Source organism: Mustela nivalis, assembly GCF_964662115.1.
Source record: "Mustela nivalis genome assembly, chromosome: 15".
Taxonomy (NCBI): domain Eukaryota; kingdom Metazoa; phylum Chordata; class Mammalia; order Carnivora; family Mustelidae; genus Mustela; species Mustela nivalis.
The window spans coordinates 65,258,144-65,285,653 of record NC_139034.1 but is presented as its reverse complement, the minus strand read 5'-3'; the positions used below and the strand labels follow the sequence as shown (position 1 = coordinate 65,285,653).

Genomic DNA, 27,510 nt, shown 5'->3' with positions numbered 1-27,510 from the left:
GTCTTTGTTTTACTATTGCTTTCATTGGCTGGACTTTTGCCAGGTGAGGAGGAATCCTTTCTTCCTCCTACTGGGAGTAGTAACTTTCAAGAGTTGCCTCTTCCTTTTGGGCCAGTGATTCTTGACAATAGGTGACACTTAAGGTCTCCCTCTTCTGGCCTCCCCACTCCATTTTCATGATTTTTTTAAAAGATTTTTTAAAAATTCATTTGTTTGATAAATAGTGACAGAGACAGAGATAGCAAGACAGAGCATGAGCAGGAAGGAGAGGGAGAAGCAGGCTGAGCAGGGAGCCTGATGAGGGCTGAAGGACTCTATCTCAGCACCCTGGGATCATAAACCAAGCCAAAAGCCAACGCTTAAGTGACTGAGCCACCCAGGCACCCCGATGTGTTTTTTTGTTTGTTTGTTGTTTTAAGATTTTATTTCTTTATTTGACAGACAGAGATCACAAGTAGATGGAGAGGCAGGTAGAGAGAGAGAGGGGGAAGCAGGCTCCCTGCTCAGCAGGGAGTCTGATGTGGGGCTCCATCCCAGGACCCAGAGATCATGACCTGCGCCAAAAGCAGAGGCTTAACCCACTGGGCCATCCAAGCACTCCAGATGTATTCTTTTATTATTTTTCACAGTATCAAATTATATACTCTAATTTTATGCATTTATTTTTTGTCAATTATACCTCAATAAATAAGCACAGAAATAAAATAATGCAACTCATCCTCTCCATAAAATAAAGTTAGTCACTTTATGGGAGTAAAATTACAGAAGTGTTAAGTCTGGATGACACTTTGGATTAGTTCTGTTGTTATTTGATTGTTTTGGGTGGTATTTTGTTTTTTCTTTTTCCTTTTCTCAAAGAGGAACAGTAAGTTGAACATCTTTATGTTTCATCTTTGCTTGCTATAACCAGATTTAAATAACATCCTTTCTTAGTAAATGACACCAGTAAATTATAAAGTTTTCTGCTGTGCATTATATATGTTTATTAGTTTTCAAAAGACTCAGTGAATATTGTATGTATGTGTTCCTATGTGAACATGCAATATTATTTTTTAAAGCCAGGATAAAAGATATGAATAGAGGGAGGAAGGAAGAGGAAGAGAAAAATGAAGGTAGTATTTGCTAAATATTTGACCATTCCAAATAATTGAAGTTACTTTTAATTAAAAGCTAAATTACTTAAGACTATATTTTTTGTATTTAATAAAAGCCAAATTTTTAAAATTGTGGTCTGTAACAAAATTTATTATTTTAAAGATAAAATTGATGATTTTAATAGTAACATTTAGTAATAATGTGATGTATGCCACATTTTCTCTATTATTTCATCAGTGGATATTTGAGTTGCTTCCAATTCTTTCCTTTTGTAAGTAGTGCTGCTATATATATTGGTATATAAATGTCTGTTAGAGTTCTTGCTGTCAGGTCTTTTGGGTCTATTTCCAAAAGGAGAATTGTTCATATAGTAAAACCTTCATATAGTAATTCTATGTTTCATTTTTTGAGGAACCACTATTCTGATTTTCACAGCAGCTGCACCATTTATATTCCTACCAACAATCTTTATGTGTTCCAATTTCTACACATTCTTTCCAACACGTTTTTTTCTGATATTTTTAATAGCTATCCCAATGGCTGTGAAGTGGTATCTCATTGTGATTTTGATTTGCATTTCTCTAATAATTGGTCATACTGGGCTTCTTTTCATGTGCTTGTTGAATATTTGTATGCTTCTTTAAAGAAATGTTCATTCAAGTTTTTTGGCCATTTTTAAAATGATTTCTTATTGTTGAGTTTGGGGGTTCTTAACATATTCTATCCAGTGATTTTATTAATCACTTATCAGTTATGTGATTTGCAAACATTTTATCATTCTGTGCTGATTTAACTCAGTGATTGGATCACTCTTGGGCTTGCTGTAAGCCTACAAAGTGCTATTTATTTTCACTCCATTTTTGTCCCCTCCCTTGCAGCATTTCTGGCCTTTATGTTTTTCTTCTGCATAACTAAAATGTTTTGAATATCTAATATCTATTTAGTTCATACTCAAAGAAGTGAGATCTTGCCACTCTTCGCTCATTCCTGATCAACAGCAATAACGTTGGACAGTATATTTACTACAGAAGGAAGGAAGTATAAGTCAGTCAAATTTCTCTATAAATTTTATAAGGGCCCATAGTTGTCTATTAGAACAATTCCATTCATTTTCTTCAGTTGTACTATTTTCCATCATTCTAGTATTCTTTCCAAATGCATAAAATTCATGAGCACATTTACTTGTATGCTCTGTTTCATCAAAGCTCTTTTATAACATTCTTAGTATAAAATTTTCTATTTCCTTAAGCTATGCCTCCTCTAAATTTTTTCTCAGCACATATTTGTTGAGCCTTTTCTATGAGCCCAAAATTTTAGAAGGTGTGGATAACTGAATAGAGAACAAAGTATAGTTTGTATCCTCAAGAAGCTGTTGGTCTTAAAGTAATTGGGGTACAATGAAACAGACATGGAATAAAACAAATAATAATCTTTAGATGCCACTGTTGAACACAGTATGATGTATGATAAGGAGGGTGAAATTTGATCGAGGAGGAATCTAAAGTGATAAACCTGACATCATCACGTGTACCATATATGCACTTAGCATGGAACTTCTTTCTCACCTATATTGTATTTATCTATAAACTTCATTTCTTATTCAGTGATCTTATTGAGTGATTTTATCTAATTTCTTAAGTATTGACTTAATTATATTTTATTAGAAGCTTCTACACCTAAACTAAAATTCAGTACCACTGTGATGAAACCAAGTTAGTATTTTTCTGTTTTTATTACATTATTTTGTAAGTTTCATACATTTTTAAAAGATTACTTTCAGAGAGTGATAAATGTTCAGGGGGGGAAGAAGAGGGGAAGCAATCTCTCCACTGAGCACAGAGCCCAAGAAGGGGCTGATCTGGTGGGGAGATTAGAACCTGAGTCAAACCCAGAGTAAGTCCCTTAACCTACCCTGCCACCCAGGTGCCACGATTTTCATATATTTTTAATCTAGTATTTTGTTTTTTTAGTCTAATATGATATTACTTTTAGGATGTTATGTAGAAATCTTCACGTGTTATGGAAATTGTATTTCTTCCTTTTTTAACAAAAGACAATAAAATGTTTCTATGTTTAAATTAATACCTTTTTCATTCATCAAATTGCTTCAGTAAGTTTAAATATTGTGACCTGGTTAAATGTCCTTTTATCACTGAAAAACAGATATGTAATGTCAGATATATTATTGGTTATTTAAAACCCAAATAAATACATAAAGGTTTTTTTTTTGGCCTATTATCTAGATGTTTTTCTTTTAATTTATCATTGCCTATGATGTTAATTATTTAAAATCTTATGGATCATATAAGCTCAGTGAGAAATACTTACTAATTAGAAATACAAGAATGGTATTGATCCATATTGGGATATCAGGCTTGAAGTCTTTTTATGTGAAAATCTCTTACAGTTATGCCTAAATTATTGTATTATGGGACTGTGTCTAAATTGACTAAAGATGTTACTCCTGTTGAATTGCATTAGCAACTGTTCTTTTAGAGTAAAGACATGGAATACGTCCAGGAAGTTTGACAAATTCTGTTTATTCTCACCAGTAAGAGAGAAATGAATTGTCAAAAGGAAAATTAGAATATGACTCTTGCTCCAGATGTTCCCTGGCCGAAGAAAAATGTTTGGGGGAGAAGTATACTTTATGGCTTCATGACAGCTGCCTGTTTGTTTGTTTGTTTTATTTTTTTCTGGAATTGAATGAAGATCTCCTTGATGATTTTATTGGTGTTCCCAAAAGTTCTTCACACAGTATTGCCATTTCCTTGAATTATTCATTATTTCTGACTACACATTTTCAACCTGTCTACACATTATGTATTCCATGTATTAATGGAATTGCCCTGTCATTGCATTTGTATTAAATTTGTGTCAGACAATATTTCCTGGCTCGTCAGTTATTACAGCTCAAAATAATCTTTTGAAATTTGTGAACCTCTTTTTACTCCATAGTTATTTATTTTTAACAATTTATTTGGCTAAGAAATAAAATGTCCACGGCGGGGTAAGCTCATGATCTGAGTCAAGAAGCAATGCCAAGGACAGGTTGCTTCTCCTTCTTCATGGATAGCAAGTTTGCTGGATCTGAAATAATGAGATCATTGCCTGTTGCTCCAGAAATTCTTGGCTTCTTCAGCTTTCAGATATCACTCTTCCCTCATTTCATTTGTCAACAGAAAATCTAGTCTTCTTTCAGGTTCATCTCATATTTGTCAGTAAATTCATGAAGAATGCATGTAACATGAATTGACCTAAAATTCACATTCTGCTTCAGCCAACAATTTTGTATTAGCCAGTCACTGCGCACATTTGCAGATCGCTTCATGGCCTACCTCCCCTGACTTTCCATGGTGCTGACTTTTCACAGTATGTGTATAAAAATGGACACATCATGTACTTCCTCACAACACTTGTAAAATTTGTCACATTTAATGAGACTTTACAAAAGGCTTGTAAATGAATTACAATAACACACACACACACACACACACACTTAGACTCCTTTGATGAAGTTTCTCTCCCTACGAGTTCTGTTTCTCCGCAATATCTGGAAAACGGGTTTTTCTTGCTCTTTTGAATAATGGAGAACATTATCCCATTCTTATCTTTTTCCTCCACAGAGTCCCCCCGATCAAACCTCACAGTCTCTGTGTCAGACCACCTGAGCTTCCATGACAAAATACCTATCAAAACTGGGTGGCCAGGGGCACCTGGGTGGCTCAGTGGGTTAAAGCCTCTGCCTTTGGTTCAGGTCATGATCCCAGGGTCCTGGGATTGAGCCCTGCATCAGGCTCTCTGCTCAGCAGGGAGCCTGCTTCCCTGCCACCTCTGCCTGCATCTCTGACTACTTGTGATCTCTGTCAAATAAATAAATATAAAATCTTAAAAAAAAAAAAAAAACCTGGGTGGCCGACACAAAAGAAATTTCTTTTCTTACAGTTCTGGATGTTGGGAGTCCAAACTCCAAAAAATCAGTATGCATAGGTTCTGCTGAGTGCGGTCTTCCCAGCATACAGACTGCAGCCTTCTCTCTTGTCCTCACATGGGATGGGAGGTTGGGGGAGAGAAGAAGCTCTCTGGTATCTTTTTTGTGAGGTCACTAATCTCATAACGAAGTCCCTTATAACCTCATGTGAACCTAATTTTCCACCAAAGACCCCATCCAAATAGCATCACATGGTGGGTCAGGGCTTCGCCATAATTTTTTTGGGGGGGGTGGGGACACAATTTAGTCCATAACATCACCCAAGGATTTTTTCTTCTCAGGGTGGAAGTTGGAATGTCTACTCGCAGACAAAAAAAAAAAGCTCTATCTCTTATCCACTCCTTTAATTTGACCATCTCTGTCTCTGTCCTCTGCCATTACAACCAGGATAATCTATTAAAATATGTTTATCCTTCTCATTTATATTAGCAAATGTTTGCCCTATTTGCAAAGTCTGAGACATTCAGCATGGAACGCCACCACAGGTTGAATTTCACACAAGTGCATTCCCCTCTAAATTCTTATCCAGCCTGAGGTGATTCCCTTTCATTCTTTGTCATTGTCCAATGGCTACTTTAGCTTTACTCTGGATAACTTTTGATAAAGAATACATAAATTGCAAAGGTAAAAATCATTCTACAATGAAGAAAATGCTTTTTTATGCAGAATGACTTCACTCTTTATTGTCTTGAAACTCTGCTTTTCATATTGAAATCTTCCAAGATATCTTTGAATAACAGGGTCGCCCATTAGAGTGTATTTTTGTGTGTGTGGTTTTTGGCTTGTGATTTTTTTTGTTTTGTTTTGTTTTGTTTGTAAAAATGAAGTGGTAATGTGTTAAAATGTAAATATAGGTCTCCAGTAGAAAAACAGAAAGTCAGCTCAAAGCTTCAATCTAGTTCTTCTTTCTTTCTAGATTTTACACTTTCCAATGAAAATGTCCAATAGTAGAGACCTACTAAAGCCAGTGGACAGAATTTTTCTTTAATTGCATGCAAATTAATGTTTTCTTTCTAGTAATAAAATGGTGTAAGACCATGGCCGTGTGTTCTCTAGTATTTGGTGTAAGTAGGTAGCAGGATGATGTCTTCCCTCACACACAATGATGATTTTCCCCACTGCCTATGTTCCCAACTCCAACTATTAACTATGTACCTCCTTCCCTCTCTCAGGTTCATTTAATCATGGGTGGAATAGGAATTTTTTAAAAGGCTTGTAGTCTCCTTCATGGATAGTATGCTAGTAAGATGGTGTTGTAGAAATAATTATTCTCAATTTACCTCGTTCACTGAGAGAGAGTGCATGCACACAAGTGAGCATTCCCTTAGAAATTAGGAAATTATACCTAAACAAAAACAAAATAGACATGATGGTTCACCAGTAAAAGGAATCTGCAATTCGTTTTCCAGGTAAAGCCCTGGGCAGGTGAAGAAATCGCAGGGATCATACAGTTGGATAATGAGATGATACAGAAAGGACAGCTGTCAATGTTATTCTGAGCTGCAAAAGAACCTAAAACAAGCAGAAATGTCCCATATCTTCAAGAGGTAAACCTGCTATGCCTTAAGTAGCCTCATGGAGATAAATGAAGGCTGCCTCAGGAAGTACCTGTCTGAGTAAGTCAGTTATCAAGGAGCAGAAAGAATAAAGGAGTTTTCAGTCTAGAATAGAAGACAAAGAGCCATAGGTGACACCTCCTGCAGGTGTCCCACATAGTATTAGGAAGCTACACTCCCCATCATGGAGATGCATGCAGGAGAGAAAGGGTTTAAAAAAAAAAAAAAGGCATAATAAATTTCAGGCACCTTAGTAGAAATTTTAAACTTTAAGTGGAAATCAATGGAGATGTATTTATTCAATAATCACCTGAAAGCGTACTGTGGGATAAAATGTTTAACAAAATAATCACAATCCCTCTTCGAATTTTTATAGTCTAGTAAGCTAAATAGACTTTAAAAACATGATAAATTATCTTTGCTATATTCAATAAGTGACAGAGGAAAGTACTATAAAAGATGAGGATTATGGAAACAAATAGTAGATGGAAATGACCTGGTCAAGAGGGATTGGGGATAACGTTTCAGGGAAAGTTGTATCTGAGCTGAGAAAAAAGAGATAATTGGAAATTGGCGAGTTAAGGTGCTGCTAACTGGAATGTTTGCATATTTGAATGAAGGTAGGCATGGATAGAGTTATGGGAACTGCAAGGACTTGGGAGATGAGCTGGAGCTAGAGCCCAGAGAATGGTAGAAGAGGTGGATGGGTGATCAGAGGTCAGATCATCAGAGATGACATGAAATGTCATTTGCTAGAAGTTAAGAATTATGAAAATAGCAATGGAAGAGGTTTACACATGAGTGGTATGATCAGATTTCTATTTCGGAAAGTTCATTCTAGCTGTCCCTACACCCTATAAGTGGTGGAGAGTGCAAGGCAGTGAAGGAGCTACTATTCAAAGAAGGATTAGAAGGCTATTGCAGTCATTTAGGCAGGGAATAACATAGTTTTAGAGGAGAGTAACAGTGAATGAAAGGAAATAATAACAGCTTTTCATCTATCAGAAAGTAAAAGTGATAGGATTTCATGAATAATTGATTGGATATTGGGAGTTCAGGGAATGGCTCATGGGTTCCTGGGTGGCTCATAGTTTCCTCCATATAGAATTGTATATATGGTGGAAGAGGGCATGTATTAGGTACAAAGTTTATAGATTTGGACATAAGACTGAAGAGATCTGGTCCAGTAGCTCCTTATACAAACTTCAACTTTTTTTCTGAAGGAAAGAGAAGATACTTCAGATATTGAGTAGAGGAGAGATGTGATCTGATTTAGGTCTTAATGTGATCATATTGATTCTTTGTTGAAAGGTGCAAAGGAAAAATTTTGCCAACTTAAGGCAGATGTCTTAGTCCATTCAGGCTACAATAACAAACTACAGTTTTGCTAGTAGGAGGTTGGTAAGTCCAAGATGAAGGCTCCAGCAGATTCTCTGTCTAGTGAGGGATTACTTCCTGCTTCATAGATAACCATCTTCCTGCTGTGTCCTTACTTGGCAGAAGAGGGGAGAAAGCTCTCTAGGGTCTTTTTTAGAAGCACTAATCCCATACACAAGGCCTCAGTCTTGGTGATCTAATTATCTCACAAAGACCCCACCTCCAAATACTTGGATTAGGTTTCAGCATATGAATTGGGGTCCTGGTGGGCAGGGACTCTTTCAGTTGATAACAACAGGCAAGGAAGACTATTTAAGACTGTAGTGGAAAGAGGCCAGAACTCATTCTGAACTTCTGGAGAACAAAGGACTAGATAATTTTCAAGACCTGTGCTGTGGTGGGTGGAGAATGAATGGGGGAAATCACAGTCCACTTGTGGGTGCTAATTCAGTTTACCAAAGGAAAAGTAATACTACCTTATCTTCATGACAATACATAGTTTTACAACTTGAAGCAAGGTATTCACTAAATTTAGAAGTTAGTTTTCTACCCTTAACACAGAAACTGGGAGATGGGGATACTATCTCTCTTGAAGTTCACATTTTAAAAGGATGGCTCCCAGGTCCTTAAAAAAGACTTTCTTGGGTTGTGAAACTAGCAACAAGCTTTTTTTGGCTTTTACTTTATTTTTTATTATTTTAATTCCAGTATAGTTAACACCCAGTATTGTATTAGTTTCAGGGGTACAGGATTCATAATTCAACAATACCATGCATTACCTGGAGCTCATCACGATAAATGCACTCCTTAATCCTCATGACCTATTTCACCCATCCCCTCACTCACCTCTTCTCTGGTAACCAACCATCAGTTTGTTTTCTATAGTTAAGAGTCTGTTTCTTGGTTTATGTCTGTCTTTCTTTTCCTTTTACTCATTTGTTTTGTTTCTTAAATTCCATGTATGAGTGAAATCACATGGTATTTTCTTTCTCTGTCTGACTTATTTCACTTAGCAATCTCTAGCTCCATCTCTATGTTGCAGTGGCCCTCTTGCATTATGGTGGGATTGCAAACTGATGCAGCCACTATGGAAAACAGTATGGAAGTTTCTTAAAAAGTTAAAAATAGAACTACTCTATGATCCAGTAATAGCATTACTGGGTGTTTACCCTCAAAATACAAAAACACTAATTTAAAGGGATACATGCACCTCTATATTTATAGCAGCATTATTTATAATAGCCAAATTATGGAAGCAGCCCAAGGGTCCATTGATAAATGAAAGGGTAAAGATGATGTGGGAACAGACTTTTAATAGATTAATATCTCAAAGTGGCAGAGAAAATTTACAGTTAAAAGCTTTCTAAAGTAAAGGCTATGAAAAAGGTGAAATCAGACTCCTTGATTCAACATGAAGCTTGTCTTAAGTTTAGTCAAGCGGGGGGACTGTTTAGGCATACTTAGTCAAAGGCAAAGGTGGAAGCAGGGACATTGTTTGTTTTAAAGATGGGATTTCTCTCCACAGTATTTATCTTGCTGTTTCTGATTATTAGCTCATTATAATTAATAGTGTAATTCAGAGGATTTATCTCCTGGCATAAGAGATTAGGTGTGCATATCGTTCTTCAGTTGAAACATTTTCCAATTCCACCTTCTTGAAATATATATGACTAGGTACTGTTTCATATTCGATTTCATGTGTGACACCCACTTCAGATCCTCATATATATGAAAAACTTATATTCATAGTTATGGAACATACATACTTTCATATTTATAATCAGAATATATCACATAAATGACAGCACTCATCTCATAATAGGTCAATATAAGCCACATTGGATATTCCAGTAAATGACAGAGGAATAACGAAAAAGCCAAAATTATATTAATCAATATCAATTTCAACTATATAATTTTAGAGGTGACCAGCCCTGTGTAACATATTTTTTCCTTACCCAAAGGGAAAATGAATTATGTCATTGGTATCAGGAAGTACAAATCACATATTTTTAAAAATTTTTATGTATTGCAAGTATTATTAAGACCAAGAGTTCTAACACAAAACTATTATTTTCATTTTAAATGCCCAGTAGCCTCATTTGATTATTGACTACTGCATTGGATGGTGCAGATACAGAACACTTCCATCATCAGAACAAATTATATTAAAACTGATTAGAAAGTCATATAAACAGATGCAAGATGAACTTAGAAGAATGAGCAGAAAATAAAATTTAAGTCTAATTGGATTAATATTATGACAGTAATAATTTTCTAAATGTTAAAACAATTAAATCACAAAGAAGAGATGTGCTAATTGGATTATATAAACTACAAAACCTGCTCAAAGTGAAAAGTAACTGAAAAAGTAAAAATAGACTTGGTAAAACTGATATAATTGTGCTAAAAAGTTTGTATATAAATACAAAAATATATAAGAAAATTATAAATGATCTAGTGTTTGCAATATAAATGTTACAGGAGAATACAAAGAATAAATAATTTCCTGTAAAGTGAACAAAGCCAATACTTACAGGAAAATAGAAAATTATAACACATAAATAAGGGAGGTGTTCAGCAATATTATTCATCTCACAAGGGGAAAATAATGAAGCATTATATTTTAAAGGCATAAATTCTACTTCTAGCAACTTACTGCTAACGATGTCATTTCAAAGGTTGGAAATTAGTATAGGTTTAGAGATGTTAATTTTTTACTATGAATAATTGGAATTATCCTATCCTTGCAATAACTGGAACTTGAAAGAAAATAGTTTTGTTCATAATTCGTAAAGGATACAAAGCAACATAGTAAATGAAAGGAAACCAATGCAAAGGACTGTACTGTGTTTATAACTGTGCAAAACTATGGAACTATAGAAACAACAACCGTAGAAGGACAGTAGAAAAAAGGGGAATTTCATAGGTTAATTGGACTTTATAAAATAGATAATGATTGCGACTATTTTTCTAACAGTATTTATCAAATATTTAGGTTACTACATGGTGAGCATAGTGCTAATCACTTTATATTCATTAAATTAATTAATCCTTCTAACAACCCAGGGAAAGTGCTGTTATCATTCTTCATTTTACAAATGAGAAAACTGTATCTTAGAAAGGTGCTGCACCTTGTCCAAGGTCACTCAATGGTAAATAGCAGAATTTAGGGCCTAACCCAGGTCTCTGTTGCTAAAATATTGACCATGCTATTTAGAGTTAGATACAATGAAAAATTCTCTGTTTGCAAAAACTTTCTCCCTAGCATATATACAGGTTTTTATACTCATTAAAGTACATTAGTAAAATGTTCTTCATTCCCTATGTAATACACTTATTGTAACACACTATTCTGTTTTGTAATCTCTAAAAATCTTGGTAAATGCAATTAATTACCAGTTGATGAAAAGTTTTGAAATTTGTTATATCTAATTCAAACCACATCAGATCTCTCATCTCTTGTTCAAACACATTACAAATTTCCAGGAATATTTTGAAATAAGTAATTTTGCCCCGAAAAAGACAATGTCAAAATTCAGGTCCTAGAACTCTGCTTTGTAGGTTCTCAGAAGGATTTTACATAATCTCACAGGAAATGAACTCCCTGACACAGGAATGAATCTGACAGAGGATGGATTACAGTTTATACACCCCCTCTAAGAAATGATTGACTCTTTCTTGTAACATTAGCTTTTCTTTATTACCCACAAGGATTAATCATTTTCCTAGTTTTTAATGGAGAAATTGTTACCATGTCTTGTAGTGTGTGTCCCAGATGCACCAAAGAATTGGAGACCCAAGACCAGATTGAAGATACAGAGTTTTTTGAGTAGATAAGTGTAGTTAGTACACTTAAAGAGCGAAAACGGGCCATTGCCTGGTGAAAAGTGGCAATGGCACCCATAAGCTCTAGCTGTATTCTTTAAGCCCACTTTGTGTACAGGTAAATTTGTCATTGGTTGACATTTTTGACTGACAGCTGATGGTTATATAACATTTTGGCATCTGCACATGCACCTATCCATGAGGTATTCTATTGTAATTGTATATATTTATATATTGTATATTTATGAGTGTCTAATGAGCCTACGCTGTGGCCTTAAATTTTATTTAAGGGCAAGCTGCACCCCTTGTGCATATGCTTGGCTCTTCAATGTCCCCTGTGGCTTTGAAACCACCTCTGCTGCTAGGCCTTTCTATTCTGTTAGCTCTTAGAGGTGGCTCCGAAGGTATGGCTATTAGGGGGGCGTGAGGAGGTGTGAGGCCTGAGGAGCATGCAGTGCTAGATACTTCTGTCAAAGAGACAACACGGTAGAGAAACCCTCCTTCAAGCTAACATCCTCCAGGCACCCTGAGCAGAGAGGCCTTTCCAAAGGGAAAGGCACAAGGAAAGGTGTGAATGAGGGGTGTTCTGAGAGTGCGGCCAGCATCTGCTTTATCTCTCATGCCTCATGCCTAACTAACTGCCTAACAAAACAATTCTTAATGAGGTCATATATGAGATATGAGATGTGGATATGAGAGTAAAATAATAACTACATTCCTTTTTTATTGCCGCGATGACAAATCACCAGCAATTCAGCAGCTCAGAATAATTCAAAATTATTATATCACAGTGTCTTTTGGGCAGAAGTTCAGGTAGGGCCAGCGAACATCACATAGCTGAAATCAAAGAGATAGCAAGGTTGTGTTTCTTGCCAGAGCCAGTGGGGTGAATCATTCAGATTGCTGGCAGAATTCATTTCCTTGCCACTATGGAACTAAGGTCTCCATTTTCATTTCTGACTACAGGCTAAGGGTCACTTTCAGCTTCTAGAGGCCACCTGTGTTTTCTAATAACTGGCTGCCTTCAATGCCATCAATTGTGAGCTGAATTCTTCTCAAGCTTCAAATCTGTTCCATCTCTCCGTCACCATTTCCTTCGTTTCCTTCTTCCGCAGGAATTTCTCTAACTCTACTAAATTTTTTATCTTTAAAGGCTCCTGTGATTACATTGAGCCTAGGAGTACCCTGAATAATCTTCCTATTTTAGAGTTAGCTAATTAGCAAACTTGATTCCATCTGTACAGTACCTACACAGCACTCTGGCTACTTTGTATGATAAAAATGAAAGTCATATTTTTGGTCACAATTAAGTTGTAACAATCTTTGAACTATAATATCAGAAGTTTAATAATGAATATCTAAAAATAACCCTAGAAACTTTTAAATTAAGTAGTTACTCAATTTTTATAATTGAAAAGTTTGATCAGTTTCCTTTGGAGTTGTAATTGTGTTTGTATCTTCAGTTACAAGACTGTTTTTTTCCATGGATCTTTTAAATCTACAATAGATGCATCTCAAATTAAATATTTTGTTAGAAGGACCTTGACTATTATAATTCAAAGGAAATCACACAACGACATGAGAATTTCATTTAACAATGCCATTCCCTTTCTCTCGTCATAGATAACTAATTGACTTTACATATATTAAATGTAATCAGAATAGAAACTTAAATCTTTGTCAGTGTCTAAGTACACTTTTAACTGCCAGGGTTGATTTAGATGTGTTGGTATACCTCACCCTTGGAGAGTACACGTTGTCATTTTCACAGGAATATATAAGAGTGCTAAGAGACACACCTGGTGGGACTAAGAGTATTTTTGATTAAAATATCCACCTGTCTGGTTTACTAACCAAGCATGAATTGAAATTCTGGTCCTTGTTATTCCTAGTCAACTAAAGTATATACTGTATCCTATATGGAGAGATAAATCTATAATGTTAATTTTCTTTTTTTTGGTTCCATTAAAGCTCCCCTCTAGCTCCCACACACATGTTAGAAAAGATCAACCAAGAATCATGGTCTTTAATCACCATATTTTAACTCTAGCTTGGTTCTTTTTTTTTTTTTTTCTTTTCTTTTTTTTTTAAAGAATGATTAGAAGGCAAAATGTAATTCCCTTCCTCCAAGGCTATTATTAGTTGTGCTAGTATACTCTAATATGGTATCATTTAAAAAATTACATTCTCCCATGTTCCATCAGTAATGAATCCTAACAAAACTGAAGTAAATTCATCAGCCTTATTAATCCACTAAAATCCTCTAACATAAGCAGGGACACAGTTTTGAACACTTACATTTTGATGGAAATATATTCTCAAGTCATAGATCTAATTTAAAGTTTAAAATGAATGCCTCCTTTTAAATCAAGACAACTGGGAAGTATGTGACTCTTTGACATAATCACTTTGTAAGCAGGAAACCTTGCCCTTGTCTCAAATTACTTTTTCAGCTTCATTTCTTGCTTGTATCATCTATTCAACAAATACACCATGGGTACAAAGCTCTGTGGTAGGCAAAAGAGATAAAAAGAAGAAACACATGGCCACTGTTTGCAGAAACTCCACACTGGTGGAGAAGCTGGAAGAATGACTGTGGGGCTCTAAGAGAGACATACACATCCAGCCTCCTGGCAACAGGAAAAAAGAGACAGAGATGTCCTAGTCCCACCATTCAGCTTGTCTCTCCTGTAACAACTATGCACAATCCTGCCTTTGTGCCCTTCATCACACAGAATCCTAATTCTATAATGAGTTTTTATGTCATTGTGTAATTCCCAGAAATCAATTTTGAAAGCAGTTTGAAAGACGAAATTGTCACTGATTCCACCGCCAACCCCAGTACATGCACAAGCGTATCTCCCCAAGTTGGATTAAAGGTCCGTGTCCTCTGCATCTGTAGTGAATGATTTACAACTCCAAGAAATTTAGTTCACAAGTAAAAATAAGAATATAGTACTTCTATCATTAGGTCTTTGTGATAATTAAATATGGCTGTAGGTGAAAGAAAACATCAGATGAATTACAGATCTTCCTCAACTTACAATGGGGTTATGTCTTAACAAACCCATCATAACTTGAAACTATAGGTAAGTAAAAAAATGCATCAAATACACCTAACACACCAAAATATCACAGCTTAGACTAGCCTACCTTAAATATGTTCAGAACATTTAGGTCAACTTACAGTTGGACAAAATCATTTAGCACAAAGACTCTTTTATAATAAAGTGTTGAATATCTCATGTAATTTATTGAATACAATACTGTGAAAGTGAAAAACAAGAGTGATTGGATGGGTACAGAATGGTTGTCAGTCTGTGTTGTTGACCTTAATGATCATGTGGCTGACTGGGAGCTGAGGCTCACTGCTGCCACCCAGCATCATCAAAGAGCATCAAAACACGTATCCCTAGAGAGCAAAATTCAAAATTCAAAGCATAGTTTCTACGGGGCGCATACCATTTTAACACCATTATAAAGTCAAAAAATCATAAGGCAAACGATTGTCAGGGACTATCTGTATTTACATTTATTATACCTAGCCTTTTTCTTTATATATTTTTGCATACTTTTTTACACCTGATTGAAGTCATGAGAGGACTGCAGTTTTGCCAAGCCGTTGTTCATTCATCACCTTAACATCTGTAGGACTTTGTTTTTACATTTCCCTCCTACCTTTCTTCATTACTTGATCTCTTCAGATTCCCACATATTGAGTACACACACTTCTATTTTCTTATCTTAAAAAGCTAACAACCGCTTTCATCTATTTTAACTAAAATAATTTTCTGTACCTGTCCCACAGTATCTTCTGGAAAATCAATATAAATTAGTTGACTTAATTATCACTCATTCTGCTGATGGTCCCCTGAATATGTTTTCTTGCCCCCAAATCCCCATATCTAATTTTGCATATGTTACCGATGACCTTCATCAGCACAGCTGATTGCATACCTTTATTATCTTGTAAAACAATAACATTTGACCCAGCTGAATACTTCTTGATTTTGACACCCTGGTTTTCATAAAACTGTAGTCTTCATTCTCCTCAATTATAATTAACCCAACAAATAGCTTGAGTTCTTACTATGCCAGTTACACTTTTTTATGCTACTTCTACAAAGTGTTCTCTGTCCTTATATGTGACATGCACCTTGGGTCATTTCTATGCCATTTTTTCATGCCTTTGTTACTTTCTTCTTTGACAAACCAACTTGCTTTCATGTGCAGAAACATATATATCAAAAATTATTTCAAATGTAATTAGTATATGAATTAATAAAATGAGTGGGAGGGCTTTCTTTTATTATTTTAAAAAATTTATTTTAGTTTTTTCAGTCTTCCAAGGTTCATTGTTTATGCACCACATCCAGTGCTCCATGCAGTAAGTGCTCTCCTTAATACCCACCACCAGGCCCACCCATCCCCCTACCACTCTCCCCTCCAAAGCCCTCAGTTTGTTTCTCAGAGTCCACAGTCTGGGAGGACTGTGTAATGCTAACTAGTAAACATAAGAGGAATAATATAACTAGAAAAATGGTTGGATGTTAGGACCACTAGATAAAAGCTTGAAGAGGACCAAGTATTTATATCACCTCAAGATATCTCACCACATATAAATTATAAAGGATAAAGTGTTAACTTCACAATGGAAAAAACTGGGAGACATCATCTTAAACAAGTAATGAAAATTAACATCACCAGTGGAACACAGTGGCATCAAGTATTTCTTAATGCAATTCTGTAATAATGCATGGCCCATTATGTGGCATTCCTGATGAAAATGCAAATTCCAAATCAGGTGAAGAAATTGTTAAAACCAAACGAGAGAATTCTACAAAACAACCATCTTGTATTTTTTATTTTATTTTATTTTATTTTTTTGCAAAACAATGCCTAACAGTTCTAGAGTAAGTGAAATTAAGAACACCTAGGACAATGTAATACAATTCATCTTTCTGGATCAAGAAAATATTAAAATTGCTGTAAAAGTCCATTATTGGAAAAATAGCAGAGCATCAATTTTAAGTGTTCTGGATTCTTCTTTGTACTGCAGTTACATAAAGTAATTTTCTTTTGAAGACATTTGAAGAGATAGTTAATTATATCTATAATTAGCTCTCAGACATTTTAAATAATGTAAATGCATGTGAATTCATAGAAACAAAGGAGCAAATATTATAAAATGTTAACACGTGGTATATCTAGGTGAAGGTTATAAAGATATTTGTTGTACAATTTTTTGAATTTCTTTAGGTTTGATTTAAAAAAAAATTCAAGTTCAGGAAAAAAAAATGGCACATATGAGGAGGGAAAGAGTAGCAAAAACAGTGGAGGATGATTCTACCATGATGGAGCTTATATACTGAAATAAAAATTAAATATATAAGAGCATAATTACAGACTGTGGTAAGTTCTATGAAGGAAATAAATTATGCATTGTGGGAAAAACCTTTTTTGGAAAGCTTTGATCAGGAATTCTGTCTCAAAGATTGCATGTGAATTGAAATGGAATGAGTATAACCCTGACATGTGAATGCTTGTGGAAGAGCATCCTAAAAAAAAGAAATCATATATGTTTTTACCTATTCATCTCCTTCCCTTCTCCTCATTTTACTGCCACATAACTTTAGCATTTCCAGACTGATATAACTGGAATCATACAGTGTGCAGCTTTTTCTGACTGGCTTCATGCACCAAGTTTTTTCATCGCTTGGAACCTTATGTCTCTATAGTGCTCAATAATAGTCCATTATATGGATATATCACAGATTGTTCATCCACTTAACCTATTGAAGGGAATTCTTGGTTGGAAGCAAAAGATTTTGACAGTTTTTAACAATTACAAATAGAACTGCCATAAACTTTGACATGTAGATGGAACTACAACTTCATTATTGGTATACGGAAATGGAACAGATTTCTGTACATTGTATCCTGTGACTTTATTTAATTCATATATGTCAGTTCTGGTAATTTTTTGGTGGAGTCTTTAGGGTTTTACATACATAGTGTTGTGTCATCAGCAAATTCTGCAAATAGTGAGAGTTTTACTTTTTCCTACCAATTTGGATGCCTTTTATTTCTTTTTGTTGTCGGATTGCTATGGTTAAGACTTCTAGTAGTGAGTTAAATAAAAGTGAAAAGAGTGGACATCCTTATTCTGTTCCTTATCTTTTTCACCATTGGGTATGATTTTGCCTGTGGATTTATGGCCTTCATTATGTTGAGGTATATTCCCTCTAAACCTACTTTATTGAGTGTTTTTTATCATGAATGGCTGTTGTGCTTTGTCAAAGGCTTTTCCAGAGTCTATTGAAGTTTTTATCTTTGTCTTGTTGATGTGGTCTATCATGTTGATTGATTTGTAGATATTGAAGAACACTTGTACCCAGGAATAAATCCCTTTTGATCATTGCAAATGAGTTTTTTAAACATAGTGTTGCATTTGGCTTGCTAACATTTTGTTGAGGATTTTTGCCTCTGTGTTCATCAGGGATGTTCATCAGGGATGTTGGCCTGTAGTTTTTTGTTTGTTTGTTTGTTTGCTTGTTTGTTTTTGTGGTCTCCTTGTCTGGTTTTGATATCATGGTAATTCTGGCCTCCATAGAATGAATTTGGGAACTTTTCTTCCTCTTCTGTTTTTTGGAATAGTTTGAGAAGAATGGGTATTAATTCTTCTTTAAATTTTTGGGAGAATTTGCCTATGAAGAAATCTAGGCCTGATTTTTGTTTGCTGGGAATTTTCTGATTGCTGATTCTCTTTCTTGGCTGGTTATCAGTCTGTTCAAAATTTCTACTTTTTCCTTATTCAGTTTTGGGAAGTTACATATTTCTAAGAATTTACCCATTTCTTCAAGAGTGTCCAATTTGTTAGTATGTGATTTTTCATAATATTCTCTTATAATGCCTTATATTTCAGTGGTGTCAGTTGTTATTTCTCCATTTTCATTTCTGATTTTGTTTGAGTTCCTCTGTCTGTTATTTATTTATTTTTTGATGAGTGTGGCTAAAGATTTATCAATTTTTTTTATCTTTTCAAAGAACAAGTGCCTGATTTCATTGATTTTCCCTTTTTTTTAAGTTTCTATCTCATTTTTTTTTTTTTAAAGATTTTATTATTTGAGAGAGAGAGAGAGAGAGAGAGAGAAAGCAGTGGGGACGAGTAGAGGGAAAGTGAGAAGCAGACTCCCTGCTCAGTGGGGAGCCAGACATGGGGCTCCTTCCTGGAACTCTGGGATCATTACCTGAGCCGAAGGGAGACAGTTAACCAACTGAGCCACTCAGGCTCCCTGTCTGTTTCACTTTCTTCTTATTATTATTTCCTTCCTTTTACTTGTTTGGGGTTTTGTTGTTATTTTTCTAGCTTCTTTATGTGTAAGGCTAGGTTATTTATCATGACTTTTTTTTTTCCTTCTTGAGATAGGCTTCAAATGCAGCTTTTGTTGCACCCTGAAGATTTTGGACTGTTGTGGTTTTGTTTTCATTTTTCTCTATGCATTTTTTTTTAATTTGCTCTATGATACCTTTGTTGGCCCATTTATTATTTAATAATATGTTATTCAGCCCTCATGTATTTGTATATTTTCTAGTTATTTTCTTGTGGTTGATTTCTAGTTTCATAGCATTATGGTCAGAAAAGATGTATGGCATGACTTTGATCTTTTTTAATTTGTTGAGACTTGCTTTGTGGCTTATTATGTGAACTGTTCTGGAGAAAGCTCCATTTGCACATGAGAACTGTGTATATTCCAGTGTTTTAAAATTGAATGATCTGATCGAATGTTCTGAATATATCTGTTAATTCCATCTCATCCAATGTGTGATTGCAAACCACTGTTTCCTTGTTGGCTTTCTGTTGGGATGATCATCTATCCATTGATGCCTGGGCATTGTTAAAGTCCCCTAGTATTATTGTATTACTATCAATTATTGCCTTTATGTTTTCTAATAGGTACTTTATGTATTTGGGAGCTCCCATATTGGGTACATTAATATTTACAATTGTTATGTCTTCCTGTTCGATTATTCCACTTATTATTGTGTATTGTCCATCTCTGTCTCTTGTTACAGTCTTTGTTTTAAAGTCTATTTTTTTCTGATATATAAGTATTGCTACCCCAGCTTTCTTTTCACTTTTATTTGCATGATACATGCGTTCTATCCCTTCTATGTTCATGTGGCTTTAGGTCTAAAATGAATCTCTTCTAGGTAGCATATAGAAGAGTCTTGCTTTTTTATTCATTCCATTACCCTGTGTCACTTGACTAGAACATTTAGTCCGTTTATCTAAAAGGAATTATTGATAGGTAGGTATTTATTGCAATTTGTTACTTGTCTTATGGTTGCCTCCGTAGGTCCTCTCTTTTCCTTTCTTCTCTTTCTCTCCTCTTTCACAGTTTGCTGGCTTTCTTTAGTGATATACTTGGATTCTTTTCTCTTTATTTTTTGGATGTCTATTATTGGTTTTTGATTTGTGGTTACTGTCAGGTGTATAACATCTTCTGAAGAGAGCAGTCTTTATTGAGTTGATGATCACTTGAGTTTGAACTGATTCCAAAATCACTAAATTTTTACCCTCCACCCAGATTTTAGGTGTGTGGTGTCATACTTTACATCCTTTATTTTTGTGAATCCTTGACTGATTTTTATAGATATACTAAATCTTACTGCTTTTGTGCTTCCTGTTTTTCTTACCCCTACTTTTGATCTTTCCTTTCCACTCAAAAAATCCCTTTAACATTTATTGTAAGGCTGGTTTACTTGTGATGAATTCCTTTCACTGTTATTTGGGAAACTCTTTTCTTTTCTTCTATTCTGATTGGTTGTACTTGGTTATTCTTGGTTGTACTTTTTTTTTTTCATTTGGCATTTTGACTATATCACGCCACTCTCTTCTGGCCTACAAGTTTTCTGCTGAAAAATCAGCTGATAACCCAATAAGATTTCTCTTATATGCAATTGCTTTCTTTTCTTTTGCTGCTTTTAAAATTCTCTCTTTATGATTACTTTTTGCCATTTTAATTACTATGTGTCTTGGCGTAGACCTCTTTCAGTTGATTTCGTTGGGGGCTTTCTGTACCTCCTGGATCTGTATTTCTTTTTCCTTCATCAGATTTGGGAAGTTTATAGCTATTATTTCTTCAAACACATCTTCTGCACCCTTTTCTCTCTTTTCCCTCTGAGATCCCTATAATATGAATTTCATGATGTTGCTGAGTTTCCTTAGTCCATTTTAATTTTTTTTTTTTTGTTTCTTTCTCTCTTTTTCAGGTTGATTGTTTTCCAGTACTCTGACCTCCAGGTGTCTGATCCACTTTTTTCCTTCCTCTAGTCTACTGCTTCTTCCTTGTGGTGTATTTTTAATTTAAGTAAATGAGTTCTTCATCACTGATTAGTTATTTTTTATATTTTCTATCTCTTTGTTGAAGGCCTCTCTGCAATCCTCCACTCTTTTCTCAAGTCCAGTAAATATGTTTATGACCATTACTTTAAATTCTCTGTCAGGCATATTATTTATCTCCATTTTATTTTTTCTTGGTTGTTGCAATTTGTTCTTTCATATGGGACATAGCCCTCTGTTTCCTCATTTTGTCTCATTCTTTGTGTCTGTTTCTAATGTTTTTCAAAAGTCACCTATATCTCCTGCTTATGAAACTGGTGACCTTATGAAGAAGAGGTCCTGTAGTGTCTTGCAATGCAGTATTCCCTTGTCCACCAGAACCTGGTGATTAATTGGCTTCTCCTTTGTCTACTTCATGTGCTCTACTGTTGTGGCTGAGTTTGCATTCAGTCCAATTATCTGAAGTAGATCTCTTTGCCTTCTGTGGGCAGGGTTTGGTCCCAGTTGTTTTTTGGCCAGTCTGGGACCACTTCGGGCTTGAGTTCAGTCAGACCAGATATTGGCCAGAGCTATAGTCACATTGAACTTCAGGGCACTCTGCCTATGCTTTCACCAAAGAAGCTTTCATTGATGAGTAGGGCCTTCATCAGATTAGATGTCTTCCCCTTCTCCACCCTACTGTTGAGACCACAAACTGGGTATGTATGGTTATCTTCCCATCTCCCTAGGGCAGGTCTCTCAAAGTGACATTGGTCTCTCTTGGGGCTGCTGTCACACTGCCATGCTTGTGGTGCTGCATTGGGTGGACTCTTGCTATGTGGGTATTGTGTAGGGTGGGTCTTTGGGAGATCACACGGTATGTTGTTAGCAAGCTAGGTGGAGAGTGTTCATGCTGGACTGGTTCCCATAGGTGTCCATGTATCTAGGCTAGGGGGAAGGGGAATAAAATGGCACCCACCAACTTTTTTATTACTGGCGAAGTCTTCTAAAGATCCCTGTCATTCCAGGATATGTTCTGAGATGAGTAAATAATTCTTGTCTGGCCCACTTGTTTCTCAAACCACTATATATGCACTATTATGCTATATCTCAGTGGTATGTTTATTATGCCCTTTCCTTAATGGCAAGGACTCAGTAACTATTGCCTTCTCCCAGAGTTGAGCCTACTGTTTTTTTAAAGTTCTGAGTCTTAATCTCCATTTATTATAAAAACTCATTAATTTAAGCCCCTCTGGTTTTTAAAACCAAATGTTATGGAGATCTGTCTTCCCAGTATAGGTCACAGGTGCCTGTAGTGCCTGGTGTGGGACCTGCTCCTCTCCCCTCCCCATGCCTTCAGTGTCCCTTCCTCCCATGAACAGTCTCATTGGTTAGTTCGGTTCTGAACCTAAACTCTGCTCTTCTTGACCTTTTGATGTGTCCTCTTCTCTACATTTAGCAGTGGAGAGTCTGTTCTGCCAGTTTTCAGGTCATTTTCTGGGTTATTTACACTGATGTGGGTATTGTCTAGGTATATCTATGGGACAAAGTGAGTTTAGAATCTTCCTCATCTGCCTTTTCCCCAGAGTTCAAAAATATGTTTGGTTCTGTCAGAATCTGCCAAACTTTTTTCCAAACTGGTTGTGCCATTTACATATGAGTGAGTTTCAGTTGCTCTACAAAACCAAAACTTGGTGATGTCTATTTTAAATTTTTCATTTGTACCATTCCAATAGATTTGTAGTGGTATCTTATTGTCCCGTTAGCATTTTTTTGGGGGGGGGGTTTAGTTTTATTGGAACTCAAGTGCACCATTAATTTATGATTGACTATGGATGCTTTCATATTACACTCACAGAGTTTAATAGTTGTGACAGAGTTGCATTTGATTCACAAAGACTTAAAATATTTACTGTCTGGACTTTTACAGAAATTGTTTGCAGAACTTATTTAGAAATGCATTTAAATTATATAAACTTATAAAAGTATTCTTTTGATTTTCAATTGTACATTATAATGATTTTAGATAACATTAATTAAAATTATACAATTAAGTTTCTTTAGATAAAATTCTAAATAGTTTTATTACTAGGAACTTCATAGGGAATATTCTGCAGATAAAATTAACTTTTAATTTTTGTCTTGATTTTTTTTTAATATTGGGAGAAAAGAAAAGTGAATGTCAGTCTTAAGGAATACAACATGAAGTACTTGCAAGAAGAATAGAGAAAGGAGAAGGTAACATATTTTAATTGTATTGAAATTCTATATAATAGCTCCATTTATTTTTAAAGCTAAACCCATGATGCAGTTAGTATTATACCAAATATGAAAAAAATTGAGAATCATAGTTTTCCAAATGCTTAAGCTAATAAATGAATAATCCAACATCTTAATCTAATTGTAAGGGGGAAAAAATCTCTTTGTGTTTTCAGTGCTGCTCAGTTTCAGATATCACATAGGAAAAGATTCAATACTAACTGAGTCTGTGCCTAACAGGTGCCTATAATAACATCATTTTCTCAAGGGTACTATTTTTCTTATCAAAATTTTGGGTGACTTTGGGGAATGCTACTATACCTATTTAGACTAAATTTAACAAATTTGCAATATCAAATTTGATATTGTAATTTCGTAAAAAGTTGACCCTTGAAAAATGCAGAGGTTGGGGATTCCAACCCTCTACATAATGAAAAGTTCATGTATAACTTTTGATTCCCCCAAACTTAACTTCTAATAGCCTTCTGTTAACCTTACTGGTAACACAATTAACACATATTTTGTATGTTTTATGTATTTTGTACTGTATTCTTATAATAAAGTAAGCTAGAGAAAAAATGTTACTGAGAAAATCATGAGAAAGTACATTTGCAGCACTGTACTGTACTTACAGAAACAATCCACATGTAAATGTGCTCATGAAGTTCAAATCCATGTACTTCAATAGTCAAATATATATATATATATATATATATACATAAAATACAGCTGATATATTTGGAAAAACAATCCACCCAAATCAATGTGTCACAACAATGAACTGAGGATAGAGTGATTATTTTGGAAAACAAAGATAAACTACAAAAATGTAAATACTGTGTCTTGGCCATGGACCCTTACAGCATACAGAAATAAATCCTGTTTTAGCACCTGAGAATTTGGGGATTTATCTTGAGAAAAAGCTTGAGATAGTTTGGATTTAAAAATCAACATTGAAAATAACTCTTTTTTTCATATAGTAACTATGTCCATAAATGGTCATCAAGATTTAGAATACCATAAATATTTAATTGCTTCTATTGTCATACTTGCCATTTAACATGCACATTAAAAATGGGTAGATTAAATCAAATATGGGTAGCAGCAATCTTTCTTAGGAGAAGATTGGTTTAACTAAGCCTACCACCAACATACCATCTGTTCTGCAACTCTTCTTAGATCAAGACACAATAGACTTAAGCATATGGACTGTAGGTTGTGAACATGAAGGAATTTTGAACATGTTAGCTTTCTTTTTCGGATTTGTTTTGTTTTGCTTTCAATTGTTGTGATTTGTTTTGTTTTTCAACAGTGTATGTTTTTATTTCTCTGGGGGTAATTTAAATATTATCCTAATTGAAGGATAAATGAAACCACATGCCATTTAAGGATATTTTGTTTCTTAATTTAAGATTTGGCAACAAATGATTAGAAGTAGCTAAAAATTCCAAGCACATTTTCCTTACTCCCAGCTCTTCAGAGTTAAATTTAATAAGTTGACAACCACTGCTATTGAAACAGAAGTTGTCCTTTTTGTTTGTACCCTTTTCCCTATTCCCCTTGCCTCCTGAGAGTTCATAGGTCCAAGGGCACAAATCATCTCTAATACAGTATTGTCTTGTCTACAGTAAAATAGCAGTGATGATGAAGATACTATCTAACATAATCCTCTGCTTATTGTATGTCATGTTCCTCTAACTACCGTATAGATATTATTTCTAAGAACATGTATGTTAGGCATTGGTATTATAAAAACCATATTTTATATGAATGGGAAGAACAAGAAACAAAAGCTCTTTGAACCTAATTGAAAGATACCCTAAAGAACTGGAACAAAGCATTTGCATCTTATGTTCAAGATAAGATAAAATGGAACTTTAGGCTACTTTAAATAGTGAAATTTTGAACCTCAATATTAAGAAATATGTCATTGTTTTATTATCATGTGTAAAACTACATTCTAATTTCAAATCAGGACTGGCATTATACTTGACATATAAATATATATTGTGCCTTCTCTTTGTCCTCATTGAGCTAGACATTTGTATCCAAATGAAAGCAACTTTCTTTATAGATCGATATAAAGAAAGAAAAAAAAAAAGAAAAATGAGATTCATTGCTGCACTATTTTAGTCTGTCCAGTCAGGAGAAATCAGCATTTTGATTATGGAATTGTTCTATTCTCATCATATTTACCATGATCAGACACAAAAGATTGCTTCTGAAGTATTTTTGTCAATGTTTCCTATCATTTCAGATGTAAAATCTAGTCATGACACTTCCTTGTTACTAGTTTGTATGTCTGCAAACCTGAACAGCTTTCACAAAGTTGGTTCCACCTATCAGTCAAACAAGACAAGAGAAAAACAGATTTCTGGAGACCTCAGACAGAAGAAGAGAAAGAATGAAACAGTGAAAAAGACATGCATCATCAAATTTAAAAGTTGTAGAAAGCTTTCTTGTTCAGAACATCAGTTCGTGCCTGTCAGATTTAAACTAGTGCTTCTCCCTTAAAGACCTAACATGTTGTAGGACACTCTATAACATAGAAAAGGGAGTATAAAGCGTGAGAATTTATATTGCTATAACAAGTGTGAAAGCCAGAAAGCCCTTGAACCTCAGATTAACTGGATTTAGAATTTGGTTTACCTACTTTCTAGTTTTCAACTAGGAACCAGTTGTTTAATATCCACGCCTTGGTTTCTGCTTCTGAAAAATGATAAGGATAATTATATGTGCCATGTAAAATTTGCTATATAGATTAAATTAGTTAATACAGGAAGAATACTTGAAACATTTTAATTCAGTAAGTAGTCAGTAAATACCATTTATTAGCCATATTACTTATTTTTGAGGTTCAGACCAATATTTTTGGAAGAAATGATGAGTCATAGGAAGTGACAGGAACACAGTAATGAAGTAGGGTGTATGAGTAAAAGTAATTTGATGTCTAAATTCTTAATCTTACACAATTTTGAAATTTATTGTGAATTTCATTTAGATATAGAATAACCTTGAGCTAAGGATTTCACTTAGACTAGAATTTACATGGATTACAAATGAGGTTTATAGTTAAATTTTTTAAAAAATATTATTAGTTTAGTGGACTAATTAACTAAAATTAACATAGAAAAGAAGAATTTTTAATCAGTTATTTATGCTTTAATATCTGCAAAAGTTTTACTCTTAAAATAAGTTAAGTAGAACATTTCTGTAATGGTAAGATTTATGCCATCATTTATTATATTCCTACATAGCCTATGTTTTTGTTTGTGCAATGAAAGTCTGCATGAACATAATTAGGAGATCATAAGTAAATGATGATACCTATGAATATGCTAGTAAATGTTATATAAGGGAGAGAGTAAAAGAATCATTACAAATCCCACAGGAACAGAACTTGAATATTTTTAAAAAATTTTTTCTGGTTATAAAAAATATGTGAAATGTTAATGTAATTTAAAAATCTAAATTAAAACATAAGAAAAAATAAATTAATTTAAAATATCAGAGTAAGGGTTAATGTCCTTAATATGCAATTTAACATTAAATCTAATATTCCACTTTAAAGATATATATTTATATTACTAATAATATATGATTTTCAATAATTATCTTAGCCAAAGTATAAAAAGAGAATATTGTGTGATTGAGGTAAAACAATTAACCTCATGCCCTGCTGATGAAAAAGTTAAATAGATCCCCTCCAAACTGATTGGCAAAATTCATTAAAAATTTTTAAAAATAATTGTAATTTAGAACCACATATTCTTTAGTTATTGATGATCTTTTAAATAACTATAAATATGAATAATGATTTATACCAAGCAATATCTATTGCAATTTAATATGCAGTAACAAAATTGAATGTTTTGAAGACTGAGAAAAATTTTTCAATATGTATTACTTTTTTTCTTGTCAAATATTAGGGAACTCAGAAAAGAGTGGAGGAGAAAACAGAAACTGCCAAAACCTTGCTCTTCAGAGCTAAACGTTTTGGTCCATTCCATTTATATTTATATGTATAAATATATGTTATGTATATCCTTATTTTTATCATATTATGTATATTATATATT

The 27,510-nt window shown here is 34.4% G+C and overlaps 1 protein-coding gene across 9 annotated transcripts in view; it reads left to right on the top strand.

Annotated features, from left to right (window-relative positions):
* The window catches only part of LOC309849073 (uncharacterized protein), a 414,440-nt gene that overhangs the window by 34,197 nt on the left and 352,733 nt on the right, over positions 1 to 27,510 (top strand). For 2 of the 9 annotated variants that reach the window (XM_082701299.1, XM_082701298.1), the window contains exon 1: positions 6,536 to 6,633. The exons of the other annotated variants lie outside the window; for them this stretch is intronic. In XM_082701299.1, coding sequence (XP_082557425.1) covers positions 6,614 to 6,633 — 20 coding nt within the window. In that variant the 5' untranslated portion in view covers positions 6,536 to 6,613. Of the gene's footprint in view, positions 1 to 6,535; positions 6,634 to 27,510 lie in introns of those variants that run through there. 9 annotated transcript variants of the gene reach the window in all.